This window comes from Schistocerca piceifrons, chromosome 2 (assembly GCF_021461385.2).
Source record: "Schistocerca piceifrons isolate TAMUIC-IGC-003096 chromosome 2, iqSchPice1.1, whole genome shotgun sequence".
NCBI classification, from domain to species: domain Eukaryota; kingdom Metazoa; phylum Arthropoda; class Insecta; order Orthoptera; family Acrididae; genus Schistocerca; species Schistocerca piceifrons.
The window spans coordinates 269678057-269697940 of NC_060139.1; the positions used below are offsets into that span (position 1 = coordinate 269678057).

Consider the following 19884-nt stretch of genomic DNA (forward strand, 5'->3'; position numbering starts at 1 on the left):
TTCATCTCTTGGTCTCCCTCTACGATTTTTACACTCCACGCTGCCCTCCAATGCTAAATTTGTGATCCCTTGATGCCTCAAAACATGTCCTACCAACCGATCCCTTCTTCTAGTCAAGTTGTGCCACAAACTTCTCTTCTCCCCAATTCTATTCAATACCTCCTCATTAGTTACGTGATCTACCCACCTTATCTTCAGCATTCTTCTGTAGCACCACATTTCGAAAGCTTCTATTCTCTTCTTGTCCAAACTAGTTATCGTCCATGTTTCACTTCCATACATGGCTACACTCCATACAAATACTTTCAGAAACGACTTCCTGACGCTTACATCTATACTCGATGTTAACAAATTTCTCTTCTTCAGAAACGCTTTCCTTGCCATTGCCAGTCTACATTTTATATCCTCTCTACTTCGACCATCATCAGTTATTTTGCTCCCTAAATAACAAAACTCCTTTACTACTTTAAGGGTCTCATTTCCTAATCTAATTCCCTCAGCATCACCTGATTTAGTTTGACTACATTCCATTATCCTCGTTTTGCTTTTGTTGATGTTCTTCTTATATCCTCCTTTCAAGACACTGTCCATTCCGTTCAACTGCTCTTCCAAGTCCTTTGCTGTCTCTGAGAGAATTACAATGTCATCGGCGAACCTCAAAGTTTTTATTTCTTCTCTATGAATTTTAATATCTACTCCGAATTTTTCTTTTGTTTCCTTTACTGCTTGCTCAATATACAGATTGAATAACATCGGGGAGAGGCTACAACCCTGTCTCACTCCTTTCCCAACCACTGCTTCCCTTTCATGCCCCTCGACTCTTATAACTGCCATCTGGTTTCTGTACAAATTGTGAATAGCCTTTCGCTCCCTGTATTTTACCCCTGCCACCTTCAGAATTTGAAAGAGAGTATTCCAGTTAACATTGTCAAAAGCTTTCTCTAAGTCTACAAATGCTAGAAATGTAGGCTTGCCTTTTCTTAATCTTTCTTCTAAGATAAGTCGTGAGGTTAGTATTGCCTCACGTGTTCCAACATTTCTACGGAATCCAAACTGATCTTCCCCGAGGTCCGCTTCTACCAGTTTTTCCATTCGTCTGTAAAGAATTCGCGTTAGTATTTTGCAGCTGTGACTTATTAAACTGATAGTTCGGTAATTTTCACATCTGTCAACACCTGCTTTCTTCTTGACGTCTGAGAGTATTTCGCCTGTCTCATACATCTTCCTCACCAGATGGTAGAGTTTCGTCATGAATGGCTCTCCCAAGGCCATCAGTAGTTCTAATGGAATGTTGACTACTCCCAGGGCCTTGTTTCGACTCAGGTCTTTCAGTGCTCTGTCAAACTCTTCACGCAGTATCATATCTCCCATTTCGTCTTCATCTACATCCTCTTCCATTTCCATAATATTGTCCTCAAGTACATCGCCCTTGTATAAACCCTCTATATACTCCTTCCACCTTTCTGCCTTCCCTTCTTTGCTTAGAACTGGGTTGCCATCTGAGCTCTTGATATTCATACAAGTGGTTCTCTTCTCTCCAAAGGTCTCCTTAATTTTCCTGTAGGCAGTATCTATCTTACCCCTAGTGAGACAAGCCTCTACATCCTTACATTTGTCCTCTAGCCATCCCTGCTTAGCCAATTTGCACTTCCTGTCGATATCATTTTTGAGACGTTTGTATTCCTTTTTGCCTGCCCCATTTACTGCATTTTTATATTTTCTCCTTTCATCAATTAAATTCAATATTTCTTCTGTTACCCAAGGATTTCTATTGGCCCTCGTCTTTTTACCTACTTGATCGTCTGCTGCCTTCACTACTTCATCCCTCAGAGCTGCCCATTCTTCTTCTACTGTATTTCTTTCCCCCATTCCTGTCAATTGTTCCCTTATGCTCTCCCTGAAACTCTCTACAACCTCTGGTTCTTTCAGTTTATCCAGGTCCCATCTCCTTAAATTCCCACCTTTTTGCAGTTTCTTCAGTTTCAATCTGCAGTTCATAACCAATAGATTGTGGTCAGAATCCACATCTGCCCCTGGAAATGTCTCACAATTTAAAACCTGGTTCCTAAATCTCTGTCTTACCATTATATAATCTATCTGATACCTTTTATTATCTCCAGGATTCTTCCAGGTATACAACCTTCTTTTATGATTCTTGAACCAAGTGTTAGCTATGATTAAGTTATGCTCTGTGCAAAATTCTACAAGGCTGCTTCCTCTTTCATTCCTTCCCCCCAATCCGTATTCACCTACTATGTTTCCTTCTCTCCGTTTTCCTACTGACGAATTCCAGTCACCCATGACTATTAAATTTTCGTCTCCCTTCACTACCTGAATAATTTCTTTTATCTCATCATGCATTTCATCAATTTCTTCATCATCTGCAGAGCTAGTTGGCATATAAACTTGTACTACTGTAGTAGGCATGGGCTTTGTGTCTATCTTGGCCACAATAATGCGTTCACTATGCTGTTTGTAGTAGCTAACCCGCACTCCTATTTTTTTATTCATTATAAAACTACCTCTGCATTACCCCTATTTGATTTTGTATTTATAACCCTGTAATCACCTGACCAAAAGTCTTGTTCCTCCTGCTACCGAACTTCACTAATTCCCACTATATCTAACTTTAACCTATCCATTTCCCTTTTTAAATTTTCTAACCTACCTGCCCGATTAAGGGATCTGACATTCCACGCTCCAATCCGTAGAACGCCAGTTTTCTTTCTCCTGATAACGACGTCCTCTTGAGTAGTCCCCGCCCGCAGATCCGAATGGGGGCCTATTTTACCTCCGGAATGTTTTACCCAAGAGGACGCCATCATCATTTATCCATACAGTAAAGCTGCATGCCCTCGGGAAAAATTACGTCTGTAGTTTCCCCTTGCTTTCAGCCGTTCGCAATACCAGAACAGCAAGGCCGTTTTGGTTATTGTTACAAGGCCAGATCAGTCAATCATCCAGACTGTTGCCCCTGCAACTACTGAAAGGGCTGCCGCCCCTCTTCAGGAACCACATGTTTGTCTGGCCACTCAACAGATACCCCTCCATTGTGGTTGCACCTACGGTACGGCCATCTGTATCACTGAGGCACGCAAGCCTCCCCACCAACGGCAAGGTCCATGGTTCATGGGGGGGAAAATTTTTCATACTTGGCGTAATTGTCGGATACACTTATACGCCAAATATGTGCCTCATCCTTCATGTGACTGACGAAAGTATCGATTTTAGCACGTTCCTTATAATGCCTCCGAAACGCATGTTTCAATTGTTTAATGAACGCAAGTGGGTGTTTCGGTTCATAGTCATGAAATTTTCAACCGGTCATACCATTGTCAACAATTACTTGCGTCAAACCAACAGTATTGCTATCTGATTCCCGTGATACTGCATTAATTTTATCACACAAAATTTCTTTACTAATTCCTTTTGACAGTGTGTCGTTGTTTGTTACCTTTTCTCGTATCTCATCCACCTCATCACTTACTTCATCGCATCGCGTTTGTACGCCGCTAACCATCTTATTATTGACTCTTTTTTGGTTTTACAAGAACTTTTAATTTTGACAATTTCGTCATCTTGAACCTTAACTTTGTCATTAACTTTACTAACAGAATCTTCCGTTTGCCTGCACCGTCCATTAACCTGTATTTTAAGATCTGAAGTGCGGTAGCGTTCTCGCTTCCCGCGCCCGGGTTCGATTCCCGGCGGGGTCAGGGATTTTCTCGGCCTCGTGATGACTGGGTGATGTGTGATGTCCTTAGGTTAGTTAGGTTTAAGTAGTTCTAAGTTCTAGGGGACTGACGACCATAGATGTTAAGTCCCATAATGCTCAGAGCCATAAGATATGAAATTTCGCTGCTAATGGCCATATGTCTGTCTTGACATTCTTTTCGGAGCTCATCATGCTTTCGTTCAAATGAGCTGGTGAGTCCGCTCGCAAATTACTAATCGCATTAGTTAGTGTCTGATAATCATTTTTGGTTTCCTCATGGAACTTTTTGGGTTCCTCACAAAATTTTGTTATTTCTACTCGCACCTGTCTATTTTGCTCATAAGCATTTTTGAATGCTTCTAACAATTGACACATGCAGTCTTTACTGACAATAGCAGTTCCTGTTTGCTGGATAGCCACTGGTGTTGAACATCTTTAAGGTAAATCAAAACTGACAATACTAATGTCCTCTGTCGAATTAACTGTAGTATTTTCCATCACATTAATTTGTACTCCGTCAACCACGTTATTAAATCGTCCTCCCTCACCTTCAGTAACACTACCGTTTTGTTCTGAATTAGCCATATTAACTCTGTTCACAAAAATCACTGTTCGTTACAACTTATGCCTGCACTTAATTGAAACGTTCACTTGCTACTTAAAAGTCAGTATCACTATTGATTGTTCCTATTCCTGTTCATTCCTACACAACGTTGAATTCATTTAATTTCGAAGAGCTGCTGTGCTGAAATGCTGCAGACTCACCGTTTGCTGTGTTGTCTTCTCCGTCTTCTCCGTCGTTTCCGAAGATTGCTGTGGAATCGAAGTCCGACGCACGTGCCGAAATTTATTATTCGCATACGCTGAATGTGAAGTTATATTTAATTATTTTACAATAATAGGTAATAGCTCCTTTTCAAGAGGCTTACTGTCGTGTCCTTCTATTCTTGTGAAATCTAAGGAAAGCTACTAAATGATATCATCTCCTTTCACAATTACTGGATTTTATTAATTAAAAACACCCTTTCGTAAACCAACATTTAGAAACACTCAACAGGAGTCAAATACTGTGTGCCATTACGCCTATATTCTGCCACTAATCTCCAACCTCGTTACCGAGCACCCGCTCTGGCCTCTCGCACACCCGATTTCAACTCACGGACTCTTAACACTCGACTCTCGCTCACCCACTCGCACATTGTTGACTGCACTGCAGTCATTGCTTTAATTTTATGATCGCTGCGTAGTGCATGATCGGTACTATGTAAGGGTAATGTACCCTTGCAGGCTGTGATGGGAAAAGGGAGGCCCTAAATATGCAAGAAAAGAAGGATTTCTTAGACGATAGAGCATTTGCCTGCGAAAGGAAAGGTTTCTAGCTTCGACTTCCGGTTCGGCGCTCCTTTTAATCTGCCAGGAAATTTCAAACAAACAAACGCAAAAAATGACAAATAAAAAATAAACATAAAAAATAGAAAATTAAAACGAATAAAAAAGAATTAGTTACAAAAGTAATTTTTTGGAGGTGTTAATTAAAACTGCCCATAAGCATGTATTACAGCTTCCGGAGATTCCCGTTTTTGGTGTGATGACACCGGAAAGGAGGCCTTGAAATAGAGGCTGAAGCCATGATCATCGGTATAGTAAAAACGACATTATAAAGGCAGTAGACACATATTGCTGTTAAGTCCTCCATTTACTTAACCGTTTTGGTTTTACGAAGAATAACCATCGTAGCTTACATGAAGTTAACTGACACGTAACAGCTGCTTCAGAAGACGCCCACCATGCGAAAATAGAAATACGTTTCTGCTAGGGTGCAAAAATTCTGCTAAACACTCATAGACTGTAGCAGTTTAGACACTTTTATCTTCATTTATGTACGTTACATCAAACTGTTAGTAAATTAAATACGTATATTTTATTTTGCAGCAAATGACACCAAGAGCCCACGGAATGTCACACAGTGTACTTACGAAGGCAAGACGTTCCTGGAGGGCCAGGTCATTCATGGAACCGTGTCTGAGTGCCAGAGATGTGTCTGTCAGAAGGGGTATGACGGTGAGTAAACAATTTCGCGTCTACAGAAATAATAACGATAGCCAAAATTATTTGGTGTCTTTTACTTTATAGCCAGTAAACAGAAATAGATGCATGAAGGCCGAGACCTACGTAAAACTGATACAAATTGCAAACCATTGCACTGAACTCTACCGACATGGTATGTATGATATGGTGAGTAATAGAAGAAGCGACTTCTGGCGGAGTCTCCATTGTAATCAGAGCTCCTCGAAGATCAAGGTCAAGTTCATCCCTATCCTACCCACCCGTTCTCCATCTCCCTCTCTTCCGGACCGATTGCCTTATGTATAGGTGCTGGGGTATTATCATACAGGTAAGAAACGACAATTGTTGCAGTTTGAACTACCTAGTTTCAACCACTTTTCAGGCTCAACCAACTAACCCACTACCTCAGCCCAAACTCACATTTAGATCGTTGTGAGCAGCAGACGTTTATGGTTTTTTGCATGGTAGTGAATGAAAAAAAAAATATTCTCAAACAAGAACTGTTATTAATTTTTATATATACGTTTAAGCACTGAAAAGAAGTCTTTATTATTTGTGTTTGGTGTAGTTTTAATAGAATCCAGATAAGTTTTAACTTTCAATTTAAATCTGCACCCGAATCACTCAGATCATTTTTACCAGTTATTTTATAAATAACTGTATACAGGGTGAACTTACACCACAAGTATTGTGGAAATGGAAAGTGTTATTGATGTGCAGTTTTCACAGAATGTATTAGTAGTCAGGGCTCGTACTGTTGGCATATCAACAGATTGTAATAATTCTTAGAATGTGCATTTCTTGTGCATACATACACTTTCTTAGTGGAACGGGCCTACTGACCTTAAAAAATTAATCTTAGGATAAATTAGAATGTTAAATGTGTTTGCTACAGGATTATAGTGCGAGTCGTATACGAGATATCGTATCTTGGAAAGTTCTCACACTGACACATGTACAATAGCTGTAATAGCACACACTAAATAACAACATGTAGGAACATACAGAACGAACTCGAGCGCTGCACTGAACGACAGAAGAAGTTTGCAAGATGCCGGAAGCAGACTGACAAGGCTATTCCTGACATTCCACGCACATTGGTCAACCTCAGTAAACGACAATTGACGGAAGAGGAAGAATCTGTCCATCAAAAAGGAGGCAATTTCGCTACAATCCACGCAACTATACCTACGGAGGAGATCATTACTAATACTGAAGCGGCCATTCGGGCCCTAACTTGTGAAAAAACAGAGGAAATCCGCACTGAAACAGCCAGGATACTGCGCCGAGCAAAACCACCAGCTTGTAACCTAAAGACAGAAGAGGTACAAGCTATTAAGAATCTTAACGCCGATAGGAGTCTATTGGTACTGCCCGCCGATAAGGGAAACGCGACCGAAGATCCAAGATTATGAACAGAAAATCCGGGACCTGTTAGATCCGACGACGTACCGAAAACTAGGCGCAGATCTCACGCAGCGTATCACACGGAATATGAATCGGTTAATCGAGGCGTCTTCTCTCTCTGTGGACATACAGAAGAACATGCGCAACAGAGAAACCCTACCACTTCGGCTGTGTGGATAACCAACGGTTCGTAAGAATAACGTTCCATTAAGATCGAATGATATCGCTCCTGTCTCACCGACATATAAACTGGCAAAACGCTTGGCATCTCTGGAATGACATTTTCACTCCGCAGCGGAGTGTGCGCTGATATGAAACTTCCTGGCAGATTAAAACAGTGTGCCGGACCGAGACTCTAATTCGAGACCTTTGCCTTCCGCCGGCAAGTGCTCTACCAACTGAGCTACCCAAGTACAACTGACGACCCGTCCTCACAGGTTTAATTCCGCCAGTACCTCGACTCCTAATGGTTCTCTGGAGCACATCGCTTCCATTTTCCAGCAATAAATCAAAATTTTTTGATGCAAGTCTCATCTCGAACTCTTTCAAGTGGAATTGGAACTTCTACGAACAGGTGGAAAGCTTCGCCATGCGTAGTCCTCTTGGTCCAGTGGTGCCCTACTTGTCCCTAGAACATTTTGAAGTACAGGCACTGGAGTTAGCACCTTGTAAATCTAATGCGTGGTACAGATACGTCTATGACACCTTCGTTGTGTGGAACAGCCTTCATGGCAATATAAAATTTATCATGGAAGTAGAAAACTACAAACAGCTGCCATTTCTAGACGTGCTGGTCACAAGGGATGGTAAAAACCCGGGACACGGCGTATATCGAAAACTGACACACACGGACCGATACCTGTACAAACTGTCAAATCACCGCTCGGACCAGAAGAGGCATGATTAATACGCTCGTGACGCGAGCAAGACGAATATGTGAGACGCAGCTCCTCAGACGCAAAATGCAACAATGCGAAAGTTATATAAGAAGTGTAACAGAGTCAAGCAATTGACGAAGTGAGCCATAGAAAAAGGAAATATCGGGTGCGGTCTTTCTGTCATACATTCCCAGACTGAATGACAGAATCAGTCGTACACTGCGCAAGCACGGCGTAAAGTCCAGTTATAAAGCGACACAAAAGACCGGCAAAGGAAAAAAGGGACCCACTTGCAATGCCAGTAGTATGCCGAAAACCATGCACATGCGGAAGAGGATCACAGAGCATAAGCGACAATACACTATGAGGCTGACCACGTAGTAAAATTCGCCGACACGGTAATTCTGGCTGTAGAGAAGAGCTATCACACCAGCTTGTTCAGAGAAGCTACATAAATGCACAAACATGCGACTAGCTTCAGCAAGAAAGAAGAAAGTCTCAAGGTGGTCGGATCCAGGATTACCGTGCTGCAGCGAACGACCGTTGCAGGTAGCAAGAGGAGAACCGCACCGGAAATAACCACGGAAAAGCCCTTGGACATACAATCCGCGGCCGCGAGCTCGACTCCAGTCCACAACCAGCAATGGAGGGTGAAGCTTTGACAAGTTGTGTTCAGAATGACCACCGGCAGCGGCAGTACACGCTTCCTGTCTAGTATGGACGTCTGATGCACACTTGCTAGCATTTCAGCGGATATGTTCGAGCAGGCTGCAGTAATACGTCCTTGAATATCAGCGGGTGCAGTTGATATGTTCTTTCAGACAGCGCCTTGCAGCTTTCCCCACAGAAGAATCCGGGGAACGGGCCGGCCAAGGTCCAGGTTCTCTGCGTCCAATCCAACGATTTGTAAATAATTCGTGAAGACATACTGTAGCAATTCGTGCACTATGAGCTGGAAAGCCATCATGTTGGTACCACAGGTTTCTCCTAGTCTCCGGAGGAATGTCTTCCAGCATCCGTGGAAGATGGTCTGTTAGCAGGCAGCTATACTTGAGCGAGTTCAGTATTCCATCTATGGCAAACGGGCCTATGACCTGATTTTCAGTATCCCAAACCACACGTTCTCATACCATGTACACTTACGTCCCACTTGGCGGAGTGTTGTTCGGTGGTTTAACTGGCCATGATTGGTAAAAGTGGGTTCATCACTAAACAAGATACATGATACATCTGAAATATCGTCCGCACCTCGTGGTCGTGCGGTAGCGTTCTCGCTTCCCACGCCCGGGTTCCCGGGTTCGATTTCCAGCGGGGTCAGGGATTTTCTTTGCCTCGTGATGACTGGGTGTTGTGTGATGTCCTTAGGTTAGTTAGGTTTAAGTAGTTCTAAGTTCTAGGGGACTGATGACCATAGATGTTAAGTCCCATAGTGCTCAGAGCCATTTGAACCATTTTTCTGAAATATCTAGTCTTAATGTCCGTGTACAGAAGTTAACACAATTCTCATAATCGCTTCCTTGAAGCTATTGATGGAGTGAGATGTGATAGGCATGGAACATATGTCGATACGTACGACACTTACCTGATAATACCCAATGCCACTTCCTCGTGCGATTGCGTGGGAGCCAACGTGCGGATCAACAGCAACGGCAGCAAGAACATTGATTTCCTTCTCTCATGTCGTCACTTGTTTCCTTCTGTTACGCTGTCTAGAGATCAAACTGCCACATTCACGTAACTGGTTGAAGATGTTGATAAATAGTTTCGGAGATGGTTGACGTCTATTGGCTTATCTTTCCAAATAAACCGTACAAGAACGAACAGCTTTCTAGGGAAGGCAACGCTCCATATACCATGAGCCTGTTGGCTTTTTATGCTTAGGCAAATCTCATCGTCTGCTTTCAACCTGCTTCTTGGACTGTCACACACTAACCGACTAGCAAGTCGCGGTGCACTCAAGGAACACACAAGCACACTGTCAGCAAACATAACAATATCGAACCCAGCAGCTACGTAGATTGAATGACACAAACAAATGTCGGCGTGGAAACGTTTCAAAATACGATATCTCGTAAACGACTCGCACTAGCATCCTGCAACAAACAGGATTGACATTCTGATTTACCCTACTTTTAGTTTTTTAATGCCAATGCGCACTGTTCCATTAAAAAACTGTATATTTGCACAAAAAATACACTTTCTAAGTATTATTACAATCTGTGTATCGGCTATAAGTAAGAGCCATGACTATCAATTGTTTCTGTGAAAACCGCAAATCGATAGCACTTTCCATTTCCGCAATATTTGTGAAGCTTGTTGCAGGTGATTCGCCCCACATATATAAATTTCTCTAAAAAATATTTCTCTTACGCCTTCAGGAATAAACTCTGCTTCTTCTTGGAAATATGACTGTGGGTAAGGGTATCCAGTACTTCAATTTTTCTTCTATTTTCTCCATAACAAAGCATTTAAAACATTCCAGATCTTTCTGACTGTGTGTTACTAGCTCTTCTCATCACATTCTTGTGGCATTTTCTTATAATACTTAAAGTTTATAAACCTTGGAAACAAGCGACCTTCATAAGTAGCGTTTATGTCAATTTTAAACACCACAAATGGCTGTTCTGTTGGTAGGTGCACAGCGTTCGGTCCACCACATTTAAATGTAAACACCATCATTCGTAAACCAGCCTGAATGGGAGCGGATATTTGTATACAAGTTTTTTGAATTCAGATTAATACGGGAAACATCCATGTAGACACTGATTTCTGCGTGTACTCCAACACCCGATCAATTTGCACTGCTATTACAGTAGACAAAGATATCTTGTGTTCCTGGCACAGGCAGATTTCTTTCCAAATGCAGTTTATATTTTTCCATTGTAGCATTTGTTTTCAGTCTATACTCCAATTTTCGTTTTTTGATTTTGATCTCTTACATTTTCAGTTTCCTTTTGCATATGCAGAATACATTAACTGCTCTTAAAGAAATAATTTCCTTTACAGGGAATGATTTAAGCCCGTTTGGCGACCAAAGGAACTGAGAGGAACGTCACCATAGAGAATATAAAATCCTGACTTGCAACAGCTAGAGACTATTTTCAGAAAAAGGAGACGTATTTTAACACCGAAAACACATTAAGCGAAAAAAACTAAAGGACCAAGAAGGGGAGGACGATAAGAAATGAAAATTCACAAATTAAGAGAGTATATGTGTGGTGTCACCGCCAGACACCACACTTGCTAGGTGGTAGCTTTTAAATCGGCCGCTGTCCATTAGTATACGTCGGACCCGCGTGTCGCCACTGTCAGTAACTGCAGACCGAGCGCCACCACACGGCAGGTCTAGAGAGACGTACTGGCACTCGCCCCAGTTGTACAGCCGACGTTCATAGCAATGGTTCACCGACAAATACGCTCTCATTTGCCGAGACGATAGTTAGCATAGCCTTCAGCTACATTTGCCACGACCTAGCAAGGCGCCGTATTCAATTGATAATTAATATTATGAAGCTTGTACCGTAACAAGAGCGATGTTCTACAAATGTGGATTAAAGTTAAGTATTACAGCAACTGCGTCCATTTTCTAAGTTCTCATTTCCTTTTAACTGTTCCAGACCTCACGCCAATCTGCGTGAGCTTAACGCGTGCCTTCCGGCTTCCTCTCGTTGTGACTTGGCTGTCGTGCTAAGTCACAACAATATGATGTTATTTCAGTGATAAATGATCGAGTAAAATTTGCAAATGACTAGGCAACATGAGTCAGCTGCTGCTATGACGTTGCGCACGCTTCGGAGGCATGGAACGATTTGATTCGGTAAAGCTTACGTAAAGCCGTTGTATTCTCTTCTGTGGCAAGCTGGCCCACAAGTAAACTGGTAATTGATGTCCTGTATACTGGCCCTGGGATGTACTTTACGTCCAAGCTGCTTCCACGCACGTTCTATCGGGGACAGACCTAGGGGTTTTGCAGGCTAAGTGAATACCTCATCACCTTGAATACAGTTCATAGAAACTCGGTTTATCTGTGGACGAGCGTACCACTGTTAAAAAGTATTGTCGTGCGAGAGATAAAAAAAGAGGACAGAGGACGTGCACCGTGGACATGCCGTCAGAGTTACTTCGGTCAGTGCAACCAAAACCTGAAGCTAGATCCAGTGGCTCCTCATAACGTGACGCCAGGAGTAACATTGCTGTACCCCTCTAAAGTATCAGAGAAATGGGGCCCTCTCCGCATATCCCCGTCATACTCACCTCATATTCACCGGCTGTGGTTGTCAGGGGTAGTGCAGAACCGCGATTCATCACTAAACACAGTGTGATGCCATTCATCAGCTGTCTGTTTTTCCTAGTCATGGCACAACTGTGATAGCAGCCGTTTGTGTTGTGGTGTTAACAGAAGCTTACGCATCATATGCTAATTCCGTAATCCAGCTGTTGCTGGTTTCCGATCAGTAATATGGAATGACACAGGAGGTTGCAGGAAGTTCATTACATGTCCTCGGTTGTCACGTGCAGGTGTGAACTGGCTACAATGTGCTTGGTGCACAATACGAAGAACCTTCCTTGTAGTGGTCTGACATGATCGACCAGAACCTGTTCTCACGTCTCCATGTACTCCAGCATTGCGCCACTGTTGCATCTGAATGCCCCACAAATCAGTATATTGCACGATGTGACCAGTTGGCCAGGTAGAGGTCCCGAATAAAGCCTCTTTCCAACTGTGCCACATGCAGATAACGCCGTCTCACACGACCACGCTACATCTCCGTATTCTTCACAGTGATCACTTAACATCTAATGGTGTTTACGCCCCTTACATACCCAACAAATCCCGGTAACAGGTCAAAATGCTAACAAAAATAATGCGCTGTGCTGGAAGTATTACGTGTCACAAAGAACTGCATCTTATTTATTTATTTACGCTCCACCCTAAGTTTTGTACGTGAACGAAATTACCTTGATGTTCTACCGTGTCTTCTGGTTGCTTCACATTTTTGAGAGGCAGTATACACGCTAAGACAAAAAATAAGAAAGAAAGGATTGCACCACAAAGGAATTATCCGAATGGATCCGGAATCGGTAGATGTGAGGTACACGTACAGACAAACAAGTGGTTACTGTTCCAGGCAAACTGGGTGGTTTATTCTATAGAAAGAGCGCCACAAATTGAGCAAGTCAATAACCGATTTGTCCACCTCTGGCCCTTATGCGAATAGTTATTCGTCTTGGCACTGATTGATAGAGATGTTGGATGTCCTGAGAGATATCGTGCCAAATTCTGTCCCACTGAACCGGTACATCATCAGAATAACGAGCTGACTGGATGCCCTTCCCACAGAGTTCGAAACGTTCTTAACTGCGGAGGGAAACACGAAAGGAAGCTGTAGAAACTCTCCCCTGTGCGGGCGGGCGTTATGTTGCTTCAGAGTAAGTCCAGGATAGCTTTCCATGAAACTGAAAAAAAACGAGGCGTAGAATATGTGTCGCAAGAGTGTCACTGATGACAACCAAAGAGTATTGCTATGAAATAAAATGGTTTCCCAGATCATCACTCCTGGTTGTCGGGCCGTACAGCGGGATACAGTGAGGCCGGTATCCCACCGCTGTCTGGGGCCCCTGTAGATGCGTCTTTGCTGGTCATCGGGGCTCAGTTCGGAGCGTGACTCATCACTGAAGATAATTCTAACCCAGTCGATGAGATTCAGGCCGAGTGTGCCGACAACACCACAGAAGGGCCTGTTAATGAGCAGACGTCAACGGCAGTCGGCGCAGCGGACGCCATGAAATCAGCGCCCTTCTCGTGAGGAGCCTGTTAATGGTCCCTGTGGTCACTTCGGCACCAGTTCCACATCATATCGATGATACCGCTGAAACCGGGGCTCTGAATGCCTCTCTGGCGACTGCTCAGTCCTCACGTTGTGTCGTGTCTCTACGTTGACCGCTTCTTTCTTGACGATGTGTTAAGTCATGAGTCACCTGTTCCTGCCAACATGGTTGAATAGTAGCATGGCTCGTATTGAAACGTCGAGCGTTTCGCCGATTACCCCAACCAGCTTCTTTGAGCCCAACTACAAATCTTCACTGAATTGCTGACATCTGCGTGTATTGTTCACGCGCTTGTCTGTGCCATAGTCATTGTCAAACTGAGTACACGAAATTAAATTCACGAATATTTTATGCCCTGGTACTGACATGTCCCCTGTGTACTATCCTTGCCACCTGTGCAGTGAATTTGCGCTGCAGGTCAACACATTCATCCATCGACCGCCAAAGTTTACAATTTTGAATTTTCCGTCGATACATCTATATCAGTTTGCGACCGATTTGCATAGCTCCTCCATGACACGTTTTCTCTGTCTCAGAGTGTATATTTACGTGTTAGGAAGTACATTCTGAATATATTTGTTTGCAGTGTAGCCTCATGTGGACGGTAAACATGACAAATGAATGCTTGTATCAAGGCAAGAACATGTTGTTGTTGTAGTGGTCTTCAGTCCTGAGACTGGTTTGATGCAGCTCTCCATGCTACTCTATCCTGTGCAAGCTTCTTCATCTCCCAGTACCTACTGCAACCTACATCCTTCTGAATCTGCTTAGTGTATTCATCTCTTGGTCTCCCTCTACGATTTTTACCCTCCACGCTGCCCTCCAATACTAAATTGGTTATCCCTTGATGCCTCAGAACATGTCCTACCAACCGATCCCTTCTTCTGGTCAAGCTGTGCCACAAACTTCTCTTCTCCCCAATCCTATTCAATACTTCCTCATTAGTTATGTGATCTACCCATCTAATCTTCAGCATTCTTCTGTAGCACCACATTTCTAAAGCTTCTATTCTCTTCTTGTCCAAACTATTTATCGTCCATGTTTCACTTCCATACATGGCTACACTCCATACAAATACTTTCAGAAAGGACTTCCTGACACTTAAATCTATACTCGATGTTAACAAATTTCTCTTCTTCAGGAACGCTTTCCTTGCCATTGCCAGTCTACATTTTATATCCTCTCTACTTCCACCATCATCAGCTATTTTGCTCCCCAAATAGCAAAACTCCTTTACTACTTTAAGTGTCTCATTTCCTAATCTAATTCCCCCAGCATCACCCGACTTAATTAGCCTACATTCCATTATCCTTGTTTTGCTTTTGTTGATGTTCATCTTATATCCTCCTTTCAAGACACTGTCCATGCCATTCAACTGCTCTTCCAAGTCCTTTGCTGTCTCTGACAGAATTACAATGTCATCGGCGAACCTCGAAGTTTTTATTTCTTCTCCATGAATTTTAATACCTACTCCGAATTTTTCTTTTGTTTCCTTTATTGCTTGCTCAATATACAGATTGAACAACATCGGGGAGAGGCTACAACCCTGTCTTACTCCCTTCCCAACCACTGCTTCCCTTTCATGTCCCTCGACTCTTATAACTGCCATCTGTTTTCTGTACAAATTGTAAATAGCCTTTCGCTCCCTGTATTTTACCCCTGCCACCTTTAGAATTTGAAAGAAATTGTTCCAGTCAACATTGTCAAAAGCTTTCTCTAAGTCTACAAATGCTAGAAACTTAGGTTTGCCTTTCCTTAATCTTTCTTCTAAGATAAGTCGTAAGGTCAGTATTGCCTCACGTGTTCCAGTGTTTCTACGGAATCCAAACTGATCTTCCCCGAGGTTGGCTTCTACTAGTTTTTCCATTCGTCTGTAAAGAATTCGTGTTAGTATTTTGCAGCTGTGACTTATTAAACTGATAGTTCGGTAATTTTCACATCTGTCAACACCTGCTTTCTTTGGGATTGGAATTATTACATTCTTCTTGAAGTCTGAGGGTATTTCGCCTGTTTCATACATCTTGCTCACCAGATGGTAGAGTTTTGTCAGGACTGGCTCTCCCAACGCCGCCAATAGTTCCAATGGGATGTTGTCTACTACGGGGGCCTTGTTTCGACTCAGGTCTTTCAGTGCTCTGTCAAACTCTTCACGCAGTATCATATTTCCCATTTCATCTTCATCTACATCCTCTTCCATTTCCATAATATTGTCCTCAAGTACATCGCCCTTGTATAGACCCTCTATATACTCCTTCCACCTTTCTGCTTTCCCTTCTTTGCTTAGAACTGGGTTTCCATCTGATCTCTTGATATTCATACAAGTGGTTCTCTTATCTCCAAAGGCCTCTTTAATTTTCCTGTAGGCAGTATCTATCTTACCCCTAGTGAGATAGGCCTCTACATCCTTACATTTGTCCTCTAGCCATCCCTGCTTAGCCATTTTACACTTCCTGTCGATCTGATTTTTGAGACGTTTGTATTCCTTTTTGCCTGCTTCATTTACTGCATTTTTATATTTTCTCCTTTCATCAATTAAATTCAATATTTCTTCTGTTACCCAAGGATTTCTACTAGCCCTCGTCTTTTTACCTACTTGATCCTCTGCTGCCTTCGCTACTTCATCCCTCAAAGCTGCCCATTCTTCTTCTACTGTATTTCTTTCCCCCATTCCTGTCAATTGTTCCCTTATGCTCTCCCTGAAACTCTCTACAACCTCTGGTTCTTTCAGTTTATCCAGGTCCCATCTCCTTAAATTCCCACCTTTTTGCAGTTTCTTCAGTTTTAATCTACAGTTCATAACCAATAGATTGAGGTCTGAGTCCACATCTGCCCCTGGAAATGTCTTACAATTTAAAACCTGGTTCCTAAATCTCTGTCTTACCATTATATAATCTATCTGATACCTTTTAGTATCTCCAGGGTTCTTCCATGTATACAACCTTCTTTCATGATTCTTAAACCAAGTGTTAGCTATGATTATGTTGTGCTCTGTGCAAAATGCTACCAGGCGGCTTCCTCTTTCATTTCTTAGCCCCAATCCATATTCACCTATTATGTATCCTTCTCTCCATTTTCCTACACTCGAATTCCAGTCACCCATGACTATTAAATTTTCGTCTCCCTTCACAGTCTGAATAATTTCTTTTATTTCATCATACATTTCTTCAATTTCTTCGTCATCTGCAGAGCTAGTTGGCATATAAACTTGTACTACTGTAGTAGGTGTGGGCTTCGTATCTATCTTGGCCACAATAATGCGTTCACTATGCTTTTTGTAGTAGCTTACCCGCATTCCTATTTTCCTATTCATTATTAAACCTACTCCTGCATTACCCCTATTTGATTTTGTGTTTATAACCCTGTAGTCACCTGACCAGAAGTCTTGTTCCTCCTGCCACCGAACTTCACTAATTCCCACTATATCTAACTTCAACCTATCCATTTCCCTTTTTAAATTTTCTAACCTACCTGCCCGATTAAGGGATCTGACATTCCACGCTCCGATCCGTAGAACGCCAGTTTTCTTTCTCCTGATAATGACATCCTCTTGAGTAGTCCCCGCCCGGAGATCCGAATGGGGGACTATTTTACCTCCGGAATATTTTACCCAAGAGGACGCCATCATCATTTAATCATACAGTAAAGCTGCATGCCCTCGGGAAAAATTACGGCTGTAGTTTCCCCTTGCTTTCAGCCGTTCGCAGTACCAGCAGAGCAAGGCCGTTTTGGTTATTGTTACAAGGCCAGATCAGTCAATCATCCAGACTGTTGCCCTTGCAACTACTGAAAAGGCTGATGCCCCTCTTCAGGAACCACACGTTTGTCTGGCCTCTCAGCAGATACCCCTCCATTGTGGTTGCACCTACGGTATGGCTATCTGTATCGGTGAGGCATGCAAGCCTCCCCACCAACGGCAAGGTCCATGGTTCACGGGGGGGGGGGGGGGGGGGCAAGAACATAGCAGTTTAAACTGACCTGTTACACAGGAATGCTGAAGATTAGATTTGTCGACAGGACAACCAGTAAATGAAGTTACTGAATAATTCCAGGAGGAAAAGAGTTATATGGAACAAAGTGAACTGATAAGTTGCTAGGACAAATCCTGGAGCATCAATAAATAGTTGATTTGGTAATGGAAGGAAGTGTGAAGAACGGGCTTGTGGGTGGGGAGTTTGGAAGGGAGATATGATTCAAAGACAAGGATGCTGCAGGAGCATTCAAGGTGATCTATAGATTTCAGTAGTTATGTGGGCATGGACAGACTTGGGCAGTTTAGACGGGTTTGCAGAGCTAAACTGAGCCAGTGTTTAGACTGTAGAGAACAAGAAGCAACAGCCCAAGAAGCAGCAGTGACGCATCCGTGTAGTTGATAGAAGTATTTAGTGTATGCACGTCCTGCTGTCGTTAAATACTGACTGCAATTACGTTACAGGAACGCTGAAAGGGCCGTGGTGTAGCAGACCCAGCTGCGGGTATCGTCTGACATGGCCCATTTCACAGCTACGTACGTGTGCGCCACTGTACAGTGAAGAAAACAAGTGCTGTACTTATGAGTTCCACTGCCGTAAGTAGCACCAAATTAACTTGTGTCAATTTCCAGTTGTAGCTTTTTACTTATAGAAGAAAAAAAACTTCACGTCTTTCGGCGTAATAAATGCATGTTTTAAACGTCAGCAAATACAGTTTCGGTTGTGTCTACAACATGAAGAATTATCACAGTCACTCTGCAAATGTCTTTACATGTCAACTGACCTGTAACACATCGTTCTTTAGACAATACAGTATAGAATTTATTGGTGTACTTTATTCTTTCCGCAGCTTCCGCTGAAGATTTTGTAGTAAGGCGTTCTGAGTCATCAACGGCGAACGAAGGTCAGTCTCTACAGCGTTTAATTTAAAGCTTTTAGGAAATCAGACATAACAATGATTATAAAAATACTGCCTTAGTTCCATTGTTATTTACGGCCACAAAAACCATTAATTAACTGTGTCATGCAGCATCCGTTTTTATCGGTTGAAAAATTATTAGTAAGCTTTTTTTTGATAAATATCAATGACGATCGCCAGCGGACTGATGGAAACTGGGTGAAAGATAAGTTTATCAAAGTTTTTGACATGCTTCACGGTAATATAAATACGACATTAAAAAGTGTGGTTGGTGGAAGTTGTTTTCTCAGTGATATGTATTACCAAAACAGCCTTGGTGTTCAGATGCCAGCATGGATTAAGTAACACAAAAAGTTACTATTGCACAAAAGGTAAAAAGTTATCATTGCACAAAAGAAAGTTACTTGTAATTGTCGGCATCTTCAAACAAACATCTAAAACGGTAGTAGTATACTAAATAACAGTGGCGTAAGTAAGATTTTGGGGAACCCAGTGCAAATAAATTTTGTTGGCCTTATTTACTAAAAAAATTAAAGAACAAATCGAAAAAACTCTTCATTCAGACGCCATAATTCAAGTGAAGAGGGAAATAAACTCACTTATCGATACATTATTTGTAGAACGAACAAAGCCTTCAGTGTTGTGAAATGAGGCTGCATGTTAAAACATACACATCTTTCTCCTACCATAGCGCTCAAAAACATTTTCACAACGGCATCAAAGTAAATAGAGCAGGTTTCAAGTTCAACGCTTAGAATTGCTAAAGCACTTAATCTGGACTCGGACACTGAAATGATCTCTCTGCCATGGCGGATATAACTGGCAGAGTCAAGAACAGCTGTCGGGCTGTGCAAACATCAGGGCTAAACTGCTTGCTGGAAATGTACCTGCAAGAACCAACAATTTTACAAGCTCTTTAACTGACAACACGTGTCCTTTCTTTTCAAATTCTTTCGACATAAGAGTTTCTAAGCTAAAAGGTTCACGTGAAATCATATTAGTACTTTCTAATCACTTTTTTCACTCTTTCCTGGATATCTTCATTTTTTAATTTAAAATGATGAACAGGACGTAAGAAAGAAAAATAATCATTAGCATTCT

At 42.3% G+C, this 19884-nt stretch overlaps 1 protein-coding gene across 1 annotated transcript in view; it reads left to right on the forward strand.

Moving 5' to 3' along the window:
• Positions 1-19884, forward strand: part of LOC124777874 — a 79008-nt gene that overhangs the window by 49484 nt on the left and 9640 nt on the right. Inside the window, exons 5-7 of the mRNA XM_047253413.1 lie at positions 5648-5776; positions 18329-18460; positions 18715-18768. Of these exons, the coding sequence (XP_047109369.1) occupies positions 5648-5776; positions 18329-18460; positions 18715-18768 (315 nt within the window). The remainder of the gene's footprint in view (positions 1-5647; positions 5777-18328; positions 18461-18714; positions 18769-19884) is intronic.